Source organism: Pogona vitticeps, chromosome 11 (genome assembly GCF_051106095.1).
Source record: "Pogona vitticeps strain Pit_001003342236 chromosome 11, PviZW2.1, whole genome shotgun sequence".
In the NCBI taxonomy this organism is placed as follows: domain Eukaryota; kingdom Metazoa; phylum Chordata; class Lepidosauria; order Squamata; family Agamidae; genus Pogona; species Pogona vitticeps.
This window is the reverse complement of record NC_135793.1, coordinates 1,548,084-1,566,872: the sequence shown is the minus strand read 5'-3', so window position 1 is coordinate 1,566,872 and position 18,789 is coordinate 1,548,084. Positions and strand designations below refer to the sequence as shown.

General features: G+C 42.2%; 1 protein-coding gene across 1 annotated transcript in view; it reads right to left on the bottom strand.

Annotated features, from left to right (window-relative positions):
* Nucleotides 1-18,789, bottom strand: part of ATRX (ATRX chromatin remodeler) — a 56,390-nt gene that overhangs the window by 16,261 nt on the left and 21,340 nt on the right. Inside the window, exons 10-22 of the mRNA XM_020784345.3 lie at nucleotides 17,338-17,413; nucleotides 11,113-11,252; nucleotides 10,010-10,189; nucleotides 9,134-9,236; nucleotides 8,180-8,285; nucleotides 6,814-6,993; nucleotides 5,643-5,781; nucleotides 5,357-5,466; nucleotides 4,009-4,155; nucleotides 3,664-3,841; nucleotides 2,331-2,468; nucleotides 1,397-1,572; nucleotides 157-274 (exon numbers count right to left, since the gene is read on the bottom strand). Of these exons, the coding sequence (XP_020640004.3) occupies nucleotides 157-274; nucleotides 1,397-1,572; nucleotides 2,331-2,468; nucleotides 3,664-3,841; nucleotides 4,009-4,155; nucleotides 5,357-5,466; nucleotides 5,643-5,781; nucleotides 6,814-6,993; nucleotides 8,180-8,285; nucleotides 9,134-9,236; nucleotides 10,010-10,189; nucleotides 11,113-11,252; nucleotides 17,338-17,413 (1,791 nt within the window). The remainder of the gene's footprint in view (nucleotides 1-156; nucleotides 275-1,396; nucleotides 1,573-2,330; nucleotides 2,469-3,663; nucleotides 3,842-4,008; nucleotides 4,156-5,356; nucleotides 5,467-5,642; nucleotides 5,782-6,813; nucleotides 6,994-8,179; nucleotides 8,286-9,133; nucleotides 9,237-10,009; nucleotides 10,190-11,112; nucleotides 11,253-17,337; nucleotides 17,414-18,789) is intronic.

Below are 18,789 nucleotides of genomic sequence, written 5' to 3'. Positions count from 1 at the left end.
CAACTTTGGTCACCAAATGCCACACACCACCTCCAAAGACTTAAAGAAGAAGAACCACCTCACACCTAGGCCCTCGAAATATCACATGCCAAAGACCGTCACAGAAGGGAGACAAAGGAACCGTTAAACAGCGGCGAAACGCCATGCGCATCTTACCTGTTAAGTGGTCCAAATAGTACTGATACAGTTTACACTGAAGGGGAGTCATTCTAACAGCTAAAACATACTCATGTTTGGGTGGCAGGAACTTGGTTAAGGCGGTATAATCTTTCCTCTGTAATTGAATTTTTAAGAAGACAATGAAGCACTTTTATAAAGCAAGAAGATTCACAAGGGCAGCAACAAGGCACAGTTTTACGTCATGCGCGTAAGTCTCAGGGCGATGCACCCTGCCCGCCCTTCTGATCCAACACAGCCCCTGGGAGAAAGGAAATGTTCACTTCAGCTGTATTTTGCCCTTACGCACGTCTCCTATTTTGGGATTAATCTCATGACAGATCAAAGTCCAGAGGTTTCAAGTACGAACTGCCGTTCGCTTTCAAATAAGCCAATGTCTGTCCACGCTGAGGCATAATGTTAAACGAGTCTCCTCAATATCTGTGGCTGGCCTGCAGCCAGGGAGCTGCGACATAAAAGGGCCGCCACCATCTTCTGCTTACATTTTTTAGGGGGACAAGGGAAGAAGAAGGCAGACACACAGGTATTCTACTATGGTGTTCCCCCGAAAATAAGACAGGGTCTTTCTTATATTAATTTTTGCTCCAAAAAACACATTGGGGCTTATTTTCAGGGGATGTTTTATTTTTTCCAGGTACAACCATTGGCATTGATTCCAATACAGTCCTGTCCTCTTCTTCTGGTTGCTGCACAAGGGTGGAGGGTGGCGTTTCACTCAACTGGGGCTTATCTTGGGGGTAGGGCTTATATGACGAGCCTCCTGAAAAAATCTTACTAGGGCTTCCTTTCAGGTTAGGTCTTATTTTTGGGGAAACAGCTAGGATCTTGCAGTGTAAAATGGAGCGAAATATGGCTCAAAGTCTAAAAAGATTTCAGAGTTCTGTCCTAACCTGCACAATACTATTCAGTAACTGCAGGTCCCGTGGGAGGCCCACCTGTTGCTAAGGGTTTTACACTTTACAATAACGGGTGGTGGTGGTGCAACCAATAAAGTAGACAGAAGTTTTAAAACAATCATGTTTTAAATTTAAAACTTTATAAAAACATTTTTCCGGCTTGCAGATCCAAAATAACAGGTGGGGTGAGGGGGACAGAAACAGCTTTAATTGACAGGGACAGTCTATCGGAGCCCAAAAGACAGTGAAAGCTTTTAAGTTTTAGGCGCTAACGATTTTAAAGGCTCACACTATCAGGGAGCATAACTCAAGGAGCGACATACCTGGACGCACCCAGCCAACATTTCATACAAGATGTGGGCACGCTTCTTCATCACTCTGACATCGACCAGGGTGGAGTCTGCGCACTGGCCGTTCTGGATGGGATTTATAAATCGATTCCGGAACTCCTTTATGGACCCCAGCAAATTCTCCTTGATAAAGTTGACCATGCAGTGATCTGAGGAATCACAAATCAATTGTTACGTCTTCTGCAGAAGGCAAAAGGTGGCTTAAGGCCAGCCTTTACTGGTGGCAGCCAACATTTGTAAAATAAAGGGACATCCGGCTGAAACAGGCACTTTAGCCAATGACTGCACCCTCCTGGTGTTAACAGACCTCCCAAGAATCCCAAAAGGTCTCCTGTGAGGGCACCGCCACCAGCTACTGCTTTGCTGCTCCAAGCTAAACTCTTCCGAGCATTCTGTCACTGAGCCACAACGTCCGTTGGCAAGAAATAACCTCCAGAGCTCGGACACCCAGCCCTCTGAGAGCAGATGTAGAAGCCCCATGGTGCACAAGGAAACAGCCTGGTCAAGTCACAGGGTACTGGCCGGGAGCACCGAGTACGGAAGCAGGTGGGAGAGACAGGGAAGGACTGGGGCCATTGAGGAACTGGTCGGCCCCCTGCTCGTGAAGGGCAGAGGCTCTGATTCACAGCCAATCTGACAATTTTCACACTCGATTTCCAACTCAGTTTTCAGTGCCAGTCAGGTACTGATATGGAACTAATCTAAGAAGAATTCTATTTGAAGTCTATTTGGTAGGTGAACCAAGTCACATAAACAAACAAGCTCTGAATACATTTAAAGAGAAAGGGGGGGGGAGCCCTGCAAGGGTACAGAGATGGTACTTCCACATTAACAAACCCATCCTATTTTATTTCAATGAAACATATAGATCTTGAGGCTTTTACCAACACCAATGCCTGAAACTTACATTCTATGAGATTGTTTTGCAATGGGGTTCCTGTCAGAATGATCCTCCTCCTGGACTTGATAGAATTCATCGCTTTAGAAACAGCGGAAGCTTCGTTTTTCAATACATGTCCTTCATCACATATCACAAAATCAGGACCTGGTATCGAAAAAGGGAAACAAACCTTTGAATTTCTTTTACTGGTCGTACCAAGATAGTGTATTTCACAGCCTAACCATCAAGTGCAACTTGTTCCAGAAACACTTAGAGACTTCAAATCTATTAAAAATGTACGTTATTAATTTTCAAGTTGTCTCTCTCTCTCTCTCTCTCTCATTTCAGGGTGCATCTCTCATAACATGGTCCAAGAGATCACAAAAGTATGAACCAGAACTAACATTTGTTAGTCTGCTTCTTCAAAAGCTAGCAGGGATCAAGCGTTTATGGTGTCTCTCCAGCGAACGCTTCATAAAAAATGTGAGCACGCTTCTTCATCACTCTGTCATCAGCCAGGGTAGTCTGGGGACTGCCACATCATCATCATCTTAGAACTGCAGAGCTAGAAAAGGCCTTGTGGATCACTGACTTTTGCTTTGCTATATGGAGTGACAATATTTCAAGATGTGGGTCAAGAAACACAAAATTCCATAGCAATGCCTTTGAAAAATGCCCCACCAAGAGGTCAAGAAGGAAGATTTTATCTAATTATGAATGTCAATATGTATTTATAAACAAATGTGATGCTGCCACCTACTGGTCCCTGGAAGTCAAGTCAAATGAAAGGAGGTATATGAGAATTAATGATTTTCTTTTTTTTAATGCACAGCTATGTTTGAGGAAGAGAAGATTTCTGATATTGCCCTGATACTGTGTCTTTAGATACCAAATTAGCCTATAAGTGTCATAGGCTATCCTCTGCAGGGGAAAAGGGTCTGCTGGAACTGGACTTCATTGTTGATATTGTTATTCTGTGCTTTCAAACTGCTTATGTACAGTGACCCTAATAGGCGATTTGAGATGCATAAGATGTCCAGGAAGTGGTTTATCACAGCCATGCCCATTGAGTTTCCGCGACTGAGCAGGGATTTGAACCTGGGTCGTCCTAGGTCAACTGTATCACAACCTGGGGTCCCCAGATGTTCTTGGGCTGCCACTCCCAGAAAGCCTGGCCAGCACAGGAAGCAGTGAAGGCTTCTGGGAATTGCAGTCCAAAAGCATCTGGGACCCCAAGTTTGAGAACCACTGACCTAGACAGCTCCAAGGTTTTTCTCTGGCGATGCTGGCCAGGGAGGGCAGACTTCTGTCGGAGGGACCCAGATTAGAAAAGGCTGATGGCTACAATATTCTGACTTACCTGGATCCACCAGTGCTTTGTTATAGATTTCCTTCAGCTTCCTGCTCTTCACATTCCGTCCTTGTGCAAGGTTACGGTACATCTCGTATCCGATGATCATGACGCCGCCTTCATCTTGCCATTTTTGCAGCATGTAGCCCCTCTCTTGAGGGCGTTTGACCGTGGCCAGTTCATTGACCTTGTGGGGAAAAACAGGGGAGAAATCAAGGCACTCTTGGAATAATCAGCATTTAAGGCCTGCAGTCTTGAGGAATCAGCATCCTCAAGCATTTTGTTTTGTATCTCTGATGCTGCAACTAGCTACTATGGCACACAAGTGCTCTGCAAGTCAAGGATGACCGATACCTCTAGTTTTTCGTCGTCTTCTAAGCCTTCTTGCCATTTCTCAAATTCATTCAGCCAGTTCAGAGCTGTGTTCAGCGGGCAAACCACAAGAGCTGTTCTGAAATCCAGCTTGTCACACAACAGAATTGTATGAAGGAAGCTTACTACCTTCAAGAGAGGAAAAACCAAACAGATCAGAAGCTAAAATACAGGTCTCTGCATGTTTAAGGCTACAGTAAGACCCTTGTATGCACAGGATCAAGTATCCACCACTTCACAGGCAAAGTGTTCTTAGGGTGAGCTGAGCCAGTATATGCAAACAGCTTGTGTGTGTGTGTGTGTGTGTGTGTGTATTGATTTGCTGCACACATGCAACAACCAAACTGATTTTACCCTTGTCCAAGTCATCTTTCTCTGTACAGTTGGACACCCTGCTATAATTTTTAGTGTGAGAAGAGACACAGCCATAGCATAGTAATCCATTCGGTTATGTTCACCTTTACTATTAGAAGGAATGCAGCAACTTGGGCTCCTAACTACTGCGTAGTGTTGCATATATTAAAAGACTGCAAGAGAAATGCAACCCAGAAAGGAAATATATATTTCCTGGCACACTCAAGTATTTTTCAAGCCACTGTTTCTATAGCAAAAGCATGGCTCAATTTCTGGAAATAGCCCTAACAGCCTCCTCTCAAGACCGTGCTTCTTCTATAAAGCTGCACCATTTCACCTGTACAGGATGCATTTTCTTCTTTATAAATAAAAATAAAATGCAGCTTTCCTCCTCCAGCACCATGTGACTGCTGTAAGGCAGAAAGGCTGCATGGTCACCTTAGGAAACTGCCAGCTGTGCCACAAACAGGACTGAGTGACCATTCACCCCGAGCACACCCATGACATTTTAGGGTTTCCTTTCCCAATTTCCAGGATGACAATGACCATTTTAGAGTATGAGCACCCCCTGGTAGTCCCATTCCAGTAAAAGCAGTCATCTATTTTTTAAAGGTGGGGCTGTCGCTAGACGGCCAAACCACCACCCCCCCGCATCCTCACCATTGGCTAAACTGGGCTGGAGCTCACTGTAACCCCCATTGTACAATGCTCCAGCATTGGGAAGAAAGGATGGGACAGGTGTAATAAATCCTCTTTCCTTCCACAGTTTTACTCTCCCCAGCTACAACACTTGCGTATAAAAAGGATATTGTGCTATTTTAATATTCACACTGAGCTACGGTGACAACGGCAAGAAAGGCAGCGCCTGGACGTTTTGGCGAAGCCCTTCCCGGAGCTGGTTCCCGTCATTGCAACTGGTAGAAACTGGGAGGAAGCCAGGGCTATGCCTCCCTGCCTATGGATTCTTGAAACATACCTGCAAGGTTTTCCCCAGACCCATACAATGGGCAAGAATGCATCCAGAGCCTGAAGATTTCCTTGTTTTTTTCACAGATTCACAACAGCAATCCCACATAAACTGAACACCTGGAAACAATATTGTTAAAACATCCTTTAAAAAAGGCAGCAGTCAACAGTGAAGCACCAATACTTTGGCTTTCGGTCTGCAACAGAGCCACCTCTCTATCCCGACTCGCGCAAACATTTAAACCCCTTCGACACCCAGCCTTTCAAAGAGCAAAGTTCTTGTCAGGTTACCTTACCATCTACTTGATGTGGCTTCAGTTTTGTAACTATGTTTCTGTGGACCTGTACTATCGGTTCTTTCGTCTCCTCGTCTTCGTCTAAGACCAGCTTGGTTGTGATGGGGCATTTTGTCGGCGTATCCTCTAGTTCTATGACCTGGAAAGAAACATTTGGGATCGTAACTCAAGCTGCAGGATAAAAGGACACAAGGCAACAGATTACACTTTGCACTCAAGCCCAAATACATTTTTTCTGAGAATAGATCTTTTTCAGATTTGTCCCAAGACGCCCATACCTCCGGCGTGGGATCACATGACTTAAGAGATGCCATAACATGCATGAAACAGGCAAAGGGGTTGTTTGGAGCAGGAATTTAACAGACAGGACTTGACTCGCACCCTTCAAAGGAGTACAGCATGGTACCTCCCTGACTGAAAATACAGATATTCGCTGCACAAGCATCTTGCCATATATAATATTGTTGTACGCCGCTCAGAGACCATTGGTAATGTTCGCGGCTTTAAAAAATTTGTAAATAAAATAATAATTCTGCAAATGCCAGCAAAATGCCATGATTATAAGGCAAACCTTGCGTGATGCATGAGGTTGAAGACCTGCAGCTGATGTAATAAAAAGCAGGCAAAAAGCCCAGGTACACTGTGACTGATGAAAGATTCTTAATAAGCTGCATACATTTAGAACAAAACAGGGAACTCAAGAGTTACTCTTCTAAAGTTGTTTTTAAAGTGGCTTCTACTACGGCAACAAGCAATTTTCAATGTAGGTTACATGACATAGAAAAACTACCCCAAAAAGGACACCTTAAACAGAAATAATAATCACGCTACAACTAAATACTAATTACTTTACTAAGCACTAACCACCAAAACCTCAAATAGGGATAAATAGTGGAGATTCGAATACTCTGGAAAAGTAGCTCATGTCTATTTTTCAGGTGCCACTGGGTTACACTTCCTATCATCCTTCCCACATTTCTCTCTCTTTCTCTTTCCATTTCTTCTTGCACATGGCAAAAAGTTTCTCTTGTAGTTTCCTCTCTGCATTTCCCAGGCATGCCCCTTCTGCCCCATAGGCTTATTTTCAAAAATCCACCTCAGCTACAGGCATTTACGAACACAGGACACCCCTTCCTCCCACGGGTCCATTGCATAAAGAAAGCAAAAGCACCTCTCGCAGCTTCTCCCTCTCTCGCTCCCTCTCCGCGATTCGTCTCCTTCTCTCCTCTTCTTCTTTGAGTGCGTTTTGTGTCTCCGTTCTGAGTTTATCGTCCTTAATAATCTTTCGTATCTTTTTCCTGCCTTTCCCTGGAGATTTTGAATCATCGTTGTCGTCATCGTCAGAATTACTCTGTTAAAAAACAAACAAGCGAACAAGAAAAATAGCATTGAAAAAAATTGACCACCTTCCTCTGTCTTTAAGGATAAAGTCAGATAAAAAGGGATTAAGATGTTAAATGGAAACAATTTCATTGAAATTATAAACTGAAATAACTGCCCTTTTGTATTTCCAGTGTAGTGTGGCGGTTAGAATGACGGACCAGGCCAGAGTTCGAATCTCTGCTCAGCCATGGAAACTTGCAGGGGGAGTGGAACTAGTAAAACCAATCCTCAAACATTTCATTTACTTTGAAAGCCCTGTTACACTTGCTGTAATCCTGTTCCAACTTGACAGCACAAAACTCACATACTGTATTTTAGATAGCTATTATGTATAAACTTTATTGTTTCCAGCCATAGGCCTTTACAATGTACTGTATTTAGCTGCTGCCAGACACCGGCAGCATACAGCACACATGGCAGCAGGAGGTCAATGAAGAACATAGCAAGACCTCAAAGATCACAAGACCACAGGTGGTTTCCAATGGTTTGTTTCTATAGGGCTACAGGCACTTTCCACGCAAGGAGCTAAAAGGCAACACCCAATCCCTTCACCGCCAACACTAAAATATAAACTGCTTCTAAAGCTCCCCATGTTTCAGGAGTGTTCTGGGACACTGGGGGGGGGGAAGGTAGGGATGAAAAAGCAGACACAGTGCATATGAAACAAGAACAGAAAGATGCAAAAACAAAAATTAAAAACAACCTTCAAAGGCCCCACAACATTCACTTGCAATAAAATAGATTGTCATAGGGCTATCAGAGAATTCTAGTCAAAATGAGTAAAATGTTTCCATTGCTTTAATGCAATGGTTCCCAACCTTGGTTAACCCAAATGTTTTTTTAGACTACAACTCCCAGAAATCCTGGCCAGCTCAGCTCGTGGTGAAGGCTTCTGGGAGTTTGAGTCCAAGAACCTCTGGGGGCCCAAGGCTGGGAACCATTGCAATCGGTCTTGTCAAATAACAGTGAGGATCAGAGGCCGGCAAAATATCACACCAGGGACTTCCATTCATCTAGGACTAGTACTGACTTTTCCTAGTTGGAACTACTGAAACCCCCGCCCTCAGCCCCTTGGTTATGGGATGTTACCCACCCCTAATTTAAAGCCTCCTCAAATTCTCAGAACTACAGGGTCTTTTCAGTTAAACAAATACCTTGTTGTTTTCACTAGACGAATCCTCCTGGACCTTTATGCGCCTTCTTTTCTTCTTCTGCTTGTAACTCCGCTGATTTTCTTCCAATTCCGCTTTCTTGGCAGATCTGAATCAATGGGAGAAGTTTCCATATCAATAACGGTCAATTGGCTGCCACTGAAACTGCCTAAATAGCATAACATTTCATAGCTCTGGGACATTCCTTAGGAAAACAGTCCTAGGAAACACACTGTGCCTTCTGTCACTGTTTTTACCACAGAAATGACAACTTTCCTTTCCTGGGCGGGGGAGGAGGCCCCCCCCACCTGTTCTGAGTCCACTTCTCTTGATGTCCATGCAAACTGGTTTCATCTCCAGATTTAAATCAGATGTGTTCAACTCTAGACCCATGTCTACTTGCAAGACACATCATCTGAGCTATTCGCTCCTTTCGTCGGTGGCTTAATTATTTCCAAACAACATGGGCATTTAAAGGATGTCTACTGTGCTTTTAGTTGGTGTTGCCTGTGTTCTCCGTAACAATTCTCCAGTTCAGAGAACTGGGGAAGACACCCAAAGTCCAGAAAACGGCCCCGAGGTAGCCGACCTTGTCTTTGTCAGATACTGACTTGTAAAAGGGAGATGGCAGGTGCAGCAAAATGCAAACATGTCAAGGGGCCACGTGGCTGTCTCTCCTTTCTATGTGAACAAGCACCTGGGCGTAACTTCTGTAAAACTGTGGAAAGGCATACAACCTCTTGGAGCCTTGATTCCCTCCTGAAAAGCCACAAGGGTCCTCAAACTAGATCCATCCCTCTAACTCTTTCATTCGCTGAAGACAGAGAGAGGCATCTTTGTCCTGACGGCTCCCAAATCATTTCATCCTCCTCTTTCTTCCTAAATCTGCCCCTTAACGGACCCGTCATCAAAAGAAAAAGGAAACAAATCGAGAACCACCAGAGAATGAAACACTACCTGGTCCTTGGACGCTGGTCGTCTTCAGATTCACTGACGTCTTCGCTGACTCCAGACTCATTGGCTTCATTTGAATCGGAGTTTTCTGAATCCTCACTGCTCACTTTAGATGCAAGGAACAAAACAAGCAACAAAAGTTAGATCGACACCAAGGATTTAGGAAGTGGGAGGGATGAGGGTCCTTGACGCAGAAGAGTTTTCTACCCCTGGAGCACTCTGGATTATGGGAAGGGCCACAAGGTTTCTCATCTGAAGGCTTGCATGGGGCCAGCAGGATTCTCCTCACACTCTCGGCATCCCATCACAGATTCCCGCCCCGTTCCACAGCATAAGGACTTCTCACACTTCCCCCAGTTTCACAATCCTTCTAGTGTGCTGTCGGTCCAGGAAACCATGTCGAAAGGGCCCTGGACAGTCCAAGCATGTCCCGTGATTGTGGTCAATGATGCTAATTTTAAAAAGGAATTGCCATTGGGAAAACCAACCAGAAAGTTCATGAACTGGAAAAGAATTGAGTCCTATAGGCCCAGGGAGGCTTTGGGCTCACGTATACATGACAGCAACTCTCTGTTCTTTTAAATCTCTCTGAATCTTTTTTTAAAAAATAACAAATCTCACTAGCATGCGTAAACCCATAGACACACCTAAAGTACCTCTTAAGATCCTGCCTTCTCTCTCTGAACACGTAAGAAATATAAACCGCCTTGGAGTAAAGCCTCCCACCTCTGAGTGACTTGGGACATTTCCCCCATCCTATCAAGAGGTAGGGAGGCTATGGATGTGCATCACTTGCTGCTAACGAGCATCTAATTGGTTGTCTCAATTGGTTCTTTTGGTCTGGATACGGAGAGAAAGCAAGAGGGTGAGATTTTGTACCTTTCCTCCTATTTCGACGTTTCACTTCTTTTCCATCTTTGGATTTCCCCTTCTTTTCATCCTCAGACTCTCCGTCGCTCACTGTCAACTTGTGTCTTAATAATCGGTGTCTGTATTTCGGTTTCTTAGCCTCTTCGGCATCTGAATCTGAGTCAAAGATATCATCCTCTTCATTCTCGTCTGTTAGAGGGAAAAAAATATAAAACCATAAGCCGCCTTTTCTCTCCCCCCACACAGGGAGTTTATGTCACTTTAACACACCATCAAAGTCCTCAACATCGGGCATCAAATTAAAGCTGTCTTCCTGTTTGTTCTCTTCTCTCTGTCTCTTTCTCTCGCACACAAATCAACCAATAACCTCCCCTTATTTTCCATTTGCTCACCGCAATATATGACAATTTAGCGTAACACCAAACGTGTGAAATTATAACACACCAGGTGTAAGCGTCTTTCATCTCTTTCTGCTATGACGACATTATAAGTTACAGTTAAGTGAAGGCTGCAGGATTTTAGTTACTGTTGTGAAGACTTTGGCACAAAACAAGGCAGCTACTAGAAATGGGCAAGAAATGCTGGTTTGGCAGGTCCCGCTGGTTCGTTTCCCAGCCAACAGGTGTTTGGTCCTTACTTGCTCTGCCTCCTCTGCTAAACACCAGTTTGGCCAGTAAACGAACCATCGAAAACCACTGAACTGGCAGTTCGTGCCCATATCTAGTGCCTGTTCTAGCAACCTATTTGTCACCTCTGGAGTTCAGCATTAGCAAGTTCACATATTTGGTCAAAAAGTATGCGCTGCTCATTGCTCTTTTAAGCAATACAGTGGTGTCTTGCAAGACGACTGCCTCACGGGACGATTAATCCGCAAGACGTTTTGTGATCGCTGTGGCGCTTCGCAAGACGATGTTTTCTATGGACGATTTTCGCAAGATGATTTTTTCCCCATTGGAACGCGTTAATTAGATTTCAATACATTCCAATGGGGAACTGCGTTTCGCAAGACGATGTTTTCACGACGTTTTTCGTGGAACGAATTAACAGTCTTGCGAGGCACCACTGTATTTTGACATTACAATGGATAGACTGCGCTGCTACTGGGTGCTCACCTGTGTTGCCTCTCTTTCCTGTTTTCTGTCCCTTCTTCTTCTTCTTCTTCTTCTCGTCTTCCGACTCTTCATCAGAAGAAGTATCCTCCTCTGAGGAAAGATTGGCTTTGATCTCTTCTAAAAGCATTTTCTTGGCAATTCTTTGGAGCAAAACAAAAAAAGGCGTATATTCTATTGGGTTCGCCTGACAAAAACCAGCAAATGACAAACGCACAACTGCATAACCAGACAAGGCAAGACCCAGGAGTTTTAAGAACTAAGCAAGACCCCGGGATGGGTGGGTAACCCATGTCCACAGTGGGAGCATGATTTGTCTTCTCAACTTGATCGTGTGCAAATGAGGGGACTATTCTGAACGATGTCAATACAACCTTATCTAAATCCTACAGCACTCTTTCCCCACCCCCGTGACGGCCATCCTCTGGGTGGTGGTGGGGAGCAATAGCTCAGCACCCCTAGGAAGCATCGGGTTGTGGATAGGTCCTTTAAAACAGCTTATCTGTGGCTGATACAACTGCATGATAGGGTTCAACTGCCATTGGTCCTCCCTTCATTGTTTCTCCTTTACCTTCATGGCACAGGAAGTTTATAAAACAATATTAGAATTCAGTGTCTTTGGTGCTAGTCTTTGACCATAATCAAGTCCGTTAAATGCTGTAAGCCGCCCAGAGACCTTTGGGTAGTGTGGGCGACTTATAAATTAAACAAATAAATAATAAATAAATAAAAAATTCAGCTCAACCCAACTTCAGATCTCGTGGCGTCCAAAACATTTTAAAATCGTGATCTGAAAACAGAGGCATGGGGGCATTCCCTTGGTTATGCTCAGGAGAGCAAACCACTGCCTTTTCAATTTCACAATTTCTACAATTTCACAAACTGGATTCAATGTTTGAACAACAGCCTGGCCTGCTTCTCAATGGCAAAAAGGCCCTGTATTATCTAATATTAAGTTTTGGGATGTGCCGTTGCTGCTGCTGCGTTTTAACTCCACCTGTGAAAAACTCTTCAAGCGCTCAGGTTTGCTTGAATTCTTCACCAGCACCCTGGCTTTTTTCTGACAGAGGAACTATTTTAAAGCAGAAGTGGCCTGTACGGCGAAGTCTGAGTAGATTTAGTGGTTGTGTGTGTGTGAGACAGTGTTTAAAGTCTATATTTCTGTCACTATTAAATACAGGAGAAAGTTGCAAAAGATATAAAGCAGAAGTTTTCCATTTAAAATAGAATGCAGTATGACTTGCTGAATTTTAAATAAAGATCCCACTTTGTGAAGTAATCTTTCAAAATTCAACCTTAGGATCTAAGAACTAGAAGAAAATTATCAGGAAAAATGCTCACCCTTCTTTCTCCCTGTGGTTGAAACCCCTGCCCAATGTTGTCATGTTTTGTGGACTGACAGTGTTCAGTACAACACTAGACTGCTAAATTTTTCATACTTGGGAGCTTTTATTTGCTGCCTGTTCTTTCAATGACAACAATACAAACCATTAGTCCTCATAGAGGAAAACAATCAGTGTATCCTTTCCAAATGAGTGGCTCTTTTCTTCTCATGCCAGGAGAAGTGAGAGAGGTCAAAATGACCAGCAGTGGTACAAGGAGAAAACTATACTGTCTCGTTTCCCCTGACAGTAGGGTGGCTCTAGAGAGTATGGCTGTCTGGCTGAAATTCCCCCTGCAACTGCAAAAAAGCTGGGTTAAGGCTTCTCAATACTACAGCTGTGCATGCATCTTATTTATGCAACTGTGAATCCTATCAGCCTATATATTCTATGGCTAGCTGAAACACACTAAAATTCACATCTCTGATCTGTTTTCACTGAAGAAATACTGTTTCAGAATGCATTAACAACTTAAAAATATTTTCAAAAATGTTCCTTTGCTACCATTGTTTACACACAGCATCATTCCATTTTATGATGCATTTTTAATGGACTAATGTGGATCAACACATTCTTTCTGTCCTTGACCCTCCCAAGTTGTAGAGAGATCTAATTTTCCCCAGCTGACATCTCTGGTTCATTATCTCTGACTCCAAGAGGCTAAAGCAAGCAGAGATATGAGACCAGGCCTGCGTGGGAATGGTATATACTGGTATATTCTTATCAACAGCTGGCCGATACTTGAAAAAACAACAGTGCAGGAGAAAAGATACAGTTTAGGGGTGAAAAAATCCTTAGCTATCAAACATCACAGAGATGCTGTGCAGATATTGGTGCAGTTAGGGTGTATCTCTGAAGTATTTACATAAGCAAGGTTCAAATGCAAGGATGGGAAAAGTTAACAATGTTTTTCTAAAGCTTTAAGAAAGTAAGCTATTGACAGATGTACTGTGTTTTCATCATTTCCTAATTATTTCATGTGTATACAAAACTTCAAACATGTAGCCAGGTGTTTCTGTATCAGTTTCAACTCAGTGGGCCCTGCTTTTGCAAACTCCTGTGCCCCATCCTCAAATTTTATGACCTTTTGAGTGTCGTGGCACAGGAATGAGACCAGCCTGTGCCAACAGATATCATCCCATGAGTGAGAAACATAGAAGATGCCAACTCTAACATCAATCCCTGAGGGATCATGTCAACAGACATAACGGCTTCATCAAACTGAGGGGTAAGCATTATACTGTATAATGAAAAAAATCACTTTAAAAAAACACCTCCAATTTTATTTGAATGTTAGTCAAAAACCTTCAGGTTTTGTTCCAAAAACTTAACTGATATGGTCAACAAGGGAGACCAAGAACAAGAACTTCATTCAAGGAAACCATGAAAATGAGAAGCCACAAAAGGTGTTGAAGCACAAAGACATTCATTTTAAATGGAAAGTTACTTAAATACCATTTGTCACATGTTGAGTTTCAAAGCCCACCAGAAGCAACAATAATAATTTCCCCCTTACCCACCAGTATTTTCATTGTCCTAATCCAACAGCAAAGACAGGAGATTTGAATTCATTAGAACTGATAGATTACAATCCACCTCACAGGGAACAAAGTTTTGCACATTCATGTTGGGTATGAAAAAGAGTTATGATAAAGGGGACAATAATGACCCTGAAGCTAACTGGAAACGAGAATCTTGTTAAGGTTCTCTCTCTTGTTTTGACTCAGAGTGTAAGTCTGTTCATTGAAAAAAAAAATGAACATTCTATTTTACATGAAAGCTCCTACATGACTTGATAACTTCATTTTACCTGTAAACCTAGTCTTAAGAAGCCTCCAACTGGAAAGGAATCGGGCTGAGACCCAAAGTGGGCACACGTGACCCTCTGAAATTTGTTCACAGCCAATTTGCAGTTTTGCTCATCAGCAGCATCCCCCCCCGGCATTAATATTGCCAATTATGACATCCATATTTGTTTATTTCATTCACAGTAATGAAGAGGCCAATGTTTGCTCTCTTTCAATTATTTCACCACCTCTTACACTGCGGTTTGAATTGCAAAACTAAATATGCACAGGTTTGTTGCTTTTTACTATTAAGAGGAGGAAGGTTACTGGGGTTAAGCAGTTTGCCAGCATGTAGACATGAATCCCATCCCTGGAGGGGGGAACCTAACTGTAAAGATTATGGAAAATCTTGAATACATGTGTAAAACTCCCAGGATACGCTGACTCTGGAACCAAGGAACATGTATACATTTGGTACCCTCCACGCTTACCTCAACGTAGGAAAGAGATAAGGGGAAAACTGGAAAGATGTATTAATGAGATGTTTCATTTTATCTCATGTATGACATCTAACATATTTTAGCTTTAAAGTAGGGGAATCACAGAAATGTTAAACTGAATGTGGAGAAAACCTAAATATGAATGAAAATATCTTAGTAACTCATTCCCTATTATAACTTAGAAGAAAAAAAGTGTTTTATTTTTCTTAAAATTAAATGCTTGCACGAGAAACATGTTTTACAAAAATTTATTGCATCCATCAAATACTTCAAAGGCATTGTGCATGAATACACGATGAATCTCTTTATGAACAAAAATAACTCCAAGCATAGTAAAACAGCACTATTTATAAGTTCAGACAAACCAATAAGAAACATATACACACCACAATGAAATACAGCACTGTCTGTTATATTAAGTATCACTATAATATTGCACTTTGGCAAGATTTTTTTAACATTTTAATAGAAGCATGTTAAAATAATTTCTTCAGATAAAGAAAGCTAGTGGTACAACTGTTCAAGTTGTAACGTGACTACCCATCTCTAGCATCCTTCTTTGGCCTGAAAGAAGTCAGTGTTTTGTCCAAAAAGCTAGCAAAAAGTTAAAACTGCAAGCCTAAGCGCCTTGACTTGAAAGTCTGAGGCTGGTGTGACATGGCAAAAAATCACTGACCATTCAACAGGAGTCCAGCCGGCAAGGATCCCAAAAGCAAGCAGAAAGCATTAGTTCAGCTCACCAATGAGGAACAGGAAGGGCACCCTCTATATTAAGTGCTCTTGAACTGGAGGAAGGAGCCCCCCCCAAAAAAAACCCCATCCATGTCCTTCTGGACCACTGCAGACAGGTCTTAGGATCTCTCTGATGCACATGGTCAGTGAAACCACTCCTTAACTGCAGTATCCGGATACAAAAATGAAGTATTTCAATATGGTATAATACGGGTCAGCTTGCATATCGGTCAAGACAATTTTCTAATGAACACCAACTCTAAGAGAGGTAGACTGATTCCTTCCTGGATTATACAGTAATTCAGGGCTGTGCCCACTGAAAAGCAATTCCAGGAACTTTTATTTACTAAATAAAATTATTCTTTATGATGAAAACATTACTTAAGGAATCACTGCTACGTGTTAAGAAATTAAATGAAGGATAATTACCCAAGGAAAATAATTTTCCTATCATCTGTCTATCCTTTAGAAATGCTTTTAAAAATTTTTAATTAAAGAAAGAAGCAAAGTTTAAGTCTTTGAAAGAAAGTCTTCAAATTCTTCCCCAACAGTATGCTTATCATTCTATCCTGTCAATTATGAAGCAGTTATTAAAGTTCATTATTAAACATTTGTTTAAACATTGCTTGTGTAAACCTAGTAAAAACTAGATTAGCAGCATTTTTATTTGTACCCCTTTTCAAATGGGAGAACAAGTGTCAAAGTTATTTTCAGGTACATACAAAAAAGGGGGGGCAGGTTTTCTTTCTATATTTATGGAGATAAATACTAGTTAAATTGGTAACAACTTTTTATCCTCATAAAGCCAATTGCACATGTTGTCAAAAATATGTCATTTCCAAAATACTGTACTGCTCGGTAACCAACATCATGCATAGTTACACGCTGCTGATTCTCTAAGAGCATTACACCTTGTATGGGCTTGCTCTAAAAAGGAGATCAGGGAGGTCCATTTCAAAGTTAGTCAGTCCAGGATTGCAGCCTGAGTGTGACAACTGAAAATCCACCCTCCTCCATTGGTTTTAAATTTTCCTCATTTATTATTTGGCAATTACATGAGTTCCATTTTATTCTTTTGTTACTAGAAGATTCCTGAAATCTGAAAAACCAAGACCTTTGACGATTGTAATATTTTAACATTACAGTTTAATGCCAAATATATAGTGATGAACATGTTTTAATCTAACATGCAACCCCAACCCAAACAAGAAAAGCCTCACTCAAAATAACTGAACCAGGTACAAAATTAAGTTAACACATGATTATGCCACCAGCATTCACTTCTGAGATAAGGTGTGAATGCTTGGGAAGACTGGTCCCTCCAAAAGCCACGCCCCGAGGCTGCGTCTGCTTTCTAATTGAGGCTTCAGAAAAACTAACTTGAATACTGGATGAAACGATATTCAAAGCTCAAAACAAAGCTTCTGTCGTAATACTAAATAATTGTTGTGAGAATCCTATCCCTGCGGGCCACCCATAAATATCAAACCGCTATTTTATTAAGTGCATCTAAATATACAATTTACACAGAATCTGCATTTTACATGGAAACTCAAAACAGACAGTCCTGCAATGCCTTTATAACACACCCTATGCCAAGGTGTGTGCGTTAACACTTAAATGTACTTTCTTATTTTCTTTTCATTTCTGGATTTAGGGGTTTGTTTTCTGGCCTCTCGTTCAAACTTGCGGGAAGCCTGTGAGCGAGTCGTTACAAGGCAGGCACTTCTGGTTTTTAGAACCTGCTTGCTGCTCCGTTGCTCTTGTTTGCGCCCACGCCTAGGGTGTGTTATAATCGCTTTTAAGTCCTTACGGATGGAATCATACCTATTCTCGGGATCGTCGTCGTCATCTTCCTCCTCTCCCATGTGAACAGGTGCTGGCTGAGTCTCCCCTTCATCTCCTTTGGAAAGAAAACAAGACAGGCACATTTAGCATGGAGGGAAAAAATGCACCTTTGTACTCCCAAATACTGTCACCAAAAGGGATCACCACCTTACTCCATCAAGCTGTTTCTTATAAAACAACATTTCTGATTTTGGTGCTGCTACACAAAGTTGCATCTTAAGCCCATACAACCAACGAAGCTTGCAACAAAGGCTGGAAAGTACTTATAGTAGGAATAAAGAGGCTGTAAGCTGATGATTATAACTCTGGTCATATTGCACTAACTCTATAGAGTGACCAGTTCACATGCCTTTTAAAAAAATATTTTTAGCAAAGGTTGGTATCTGTGGGTGAAAAAATAGAATGGCCAGAATCCAAAGGAATACTAATGCCCGCCTAATTACAATGGCACAAGTTGAAGCTGCAAATATTATTTAATTGACTTGCCTCTAACTGAATCCTGGTGGTGTGCAGCACACAACGACAAATTTGACTGGGGGACTCGTGAATCATCAGCTATATTCAGCTCCAAGTTATGGCAATGTGCTTAATGCTGCTGTAAATATTCACTTGGATTCTAGAAATGTTCATATAGAGTATGGCACAAATGCAGTTTTATTCTGTATTGTCTGCATGCTGCTTAGCAAAATTCAGTATAAGCAATTCATAGATACTGACAATATAAACATGCTGGCTCCTGCCCTTACAATTAATGATATCTACCAGCACTTTAATTTTTGATCCAAAACAAGGCATTACATTTTTATCTGAATACATAAATACTGCAGCGGTAGCAGCCTGTAAACAGTGCCAAAGCTGGGGAAATTGCAGCTGCAAGAAATCTGAAAGGAAGACCTAGTGCCTCAGTTACATTTCCTTTTGTACTATATCCTATTATTCAGCTGTAAGGAACTCTCTCCTTGGTCATTTTGAAAACCACTTCAAGAGTCTTGTGTGGCTAAATGCCCTGCTTGGCCATGAAGCTCAACCTAAAACTCTACCTCACCATGTAAGATAACTACCTGAATGGTAACCCAGAGAAAAGTGGGAGATCAAAATGAAACAGCTAAATAGAGCAACTCTGCAGAAGCTGCATCTTTATTTAGACAAAGTACAAAGACCACACAATCCTTCACAGCCAACTCATGGTGGCATGGAAGCAGCCCGGTGGGGCATTAAGGTCTGGCAACTTCTACAAGCCGGCAGGACTCTGGGCATGGCCCTGATGGCACACAGCGTGGCTACCACTTGCGCACCACCTGGCTAAGGTTTGAGGCTTGTCACCAGAAGGATGAATTCAATGACACATTCACACCCTGAGGCGTTGAGAGAGGAATGTGAAGTTCCTTTAGAGAAGTGTGATCTGAAACAAGAGAAGTGCATTAATGTGGC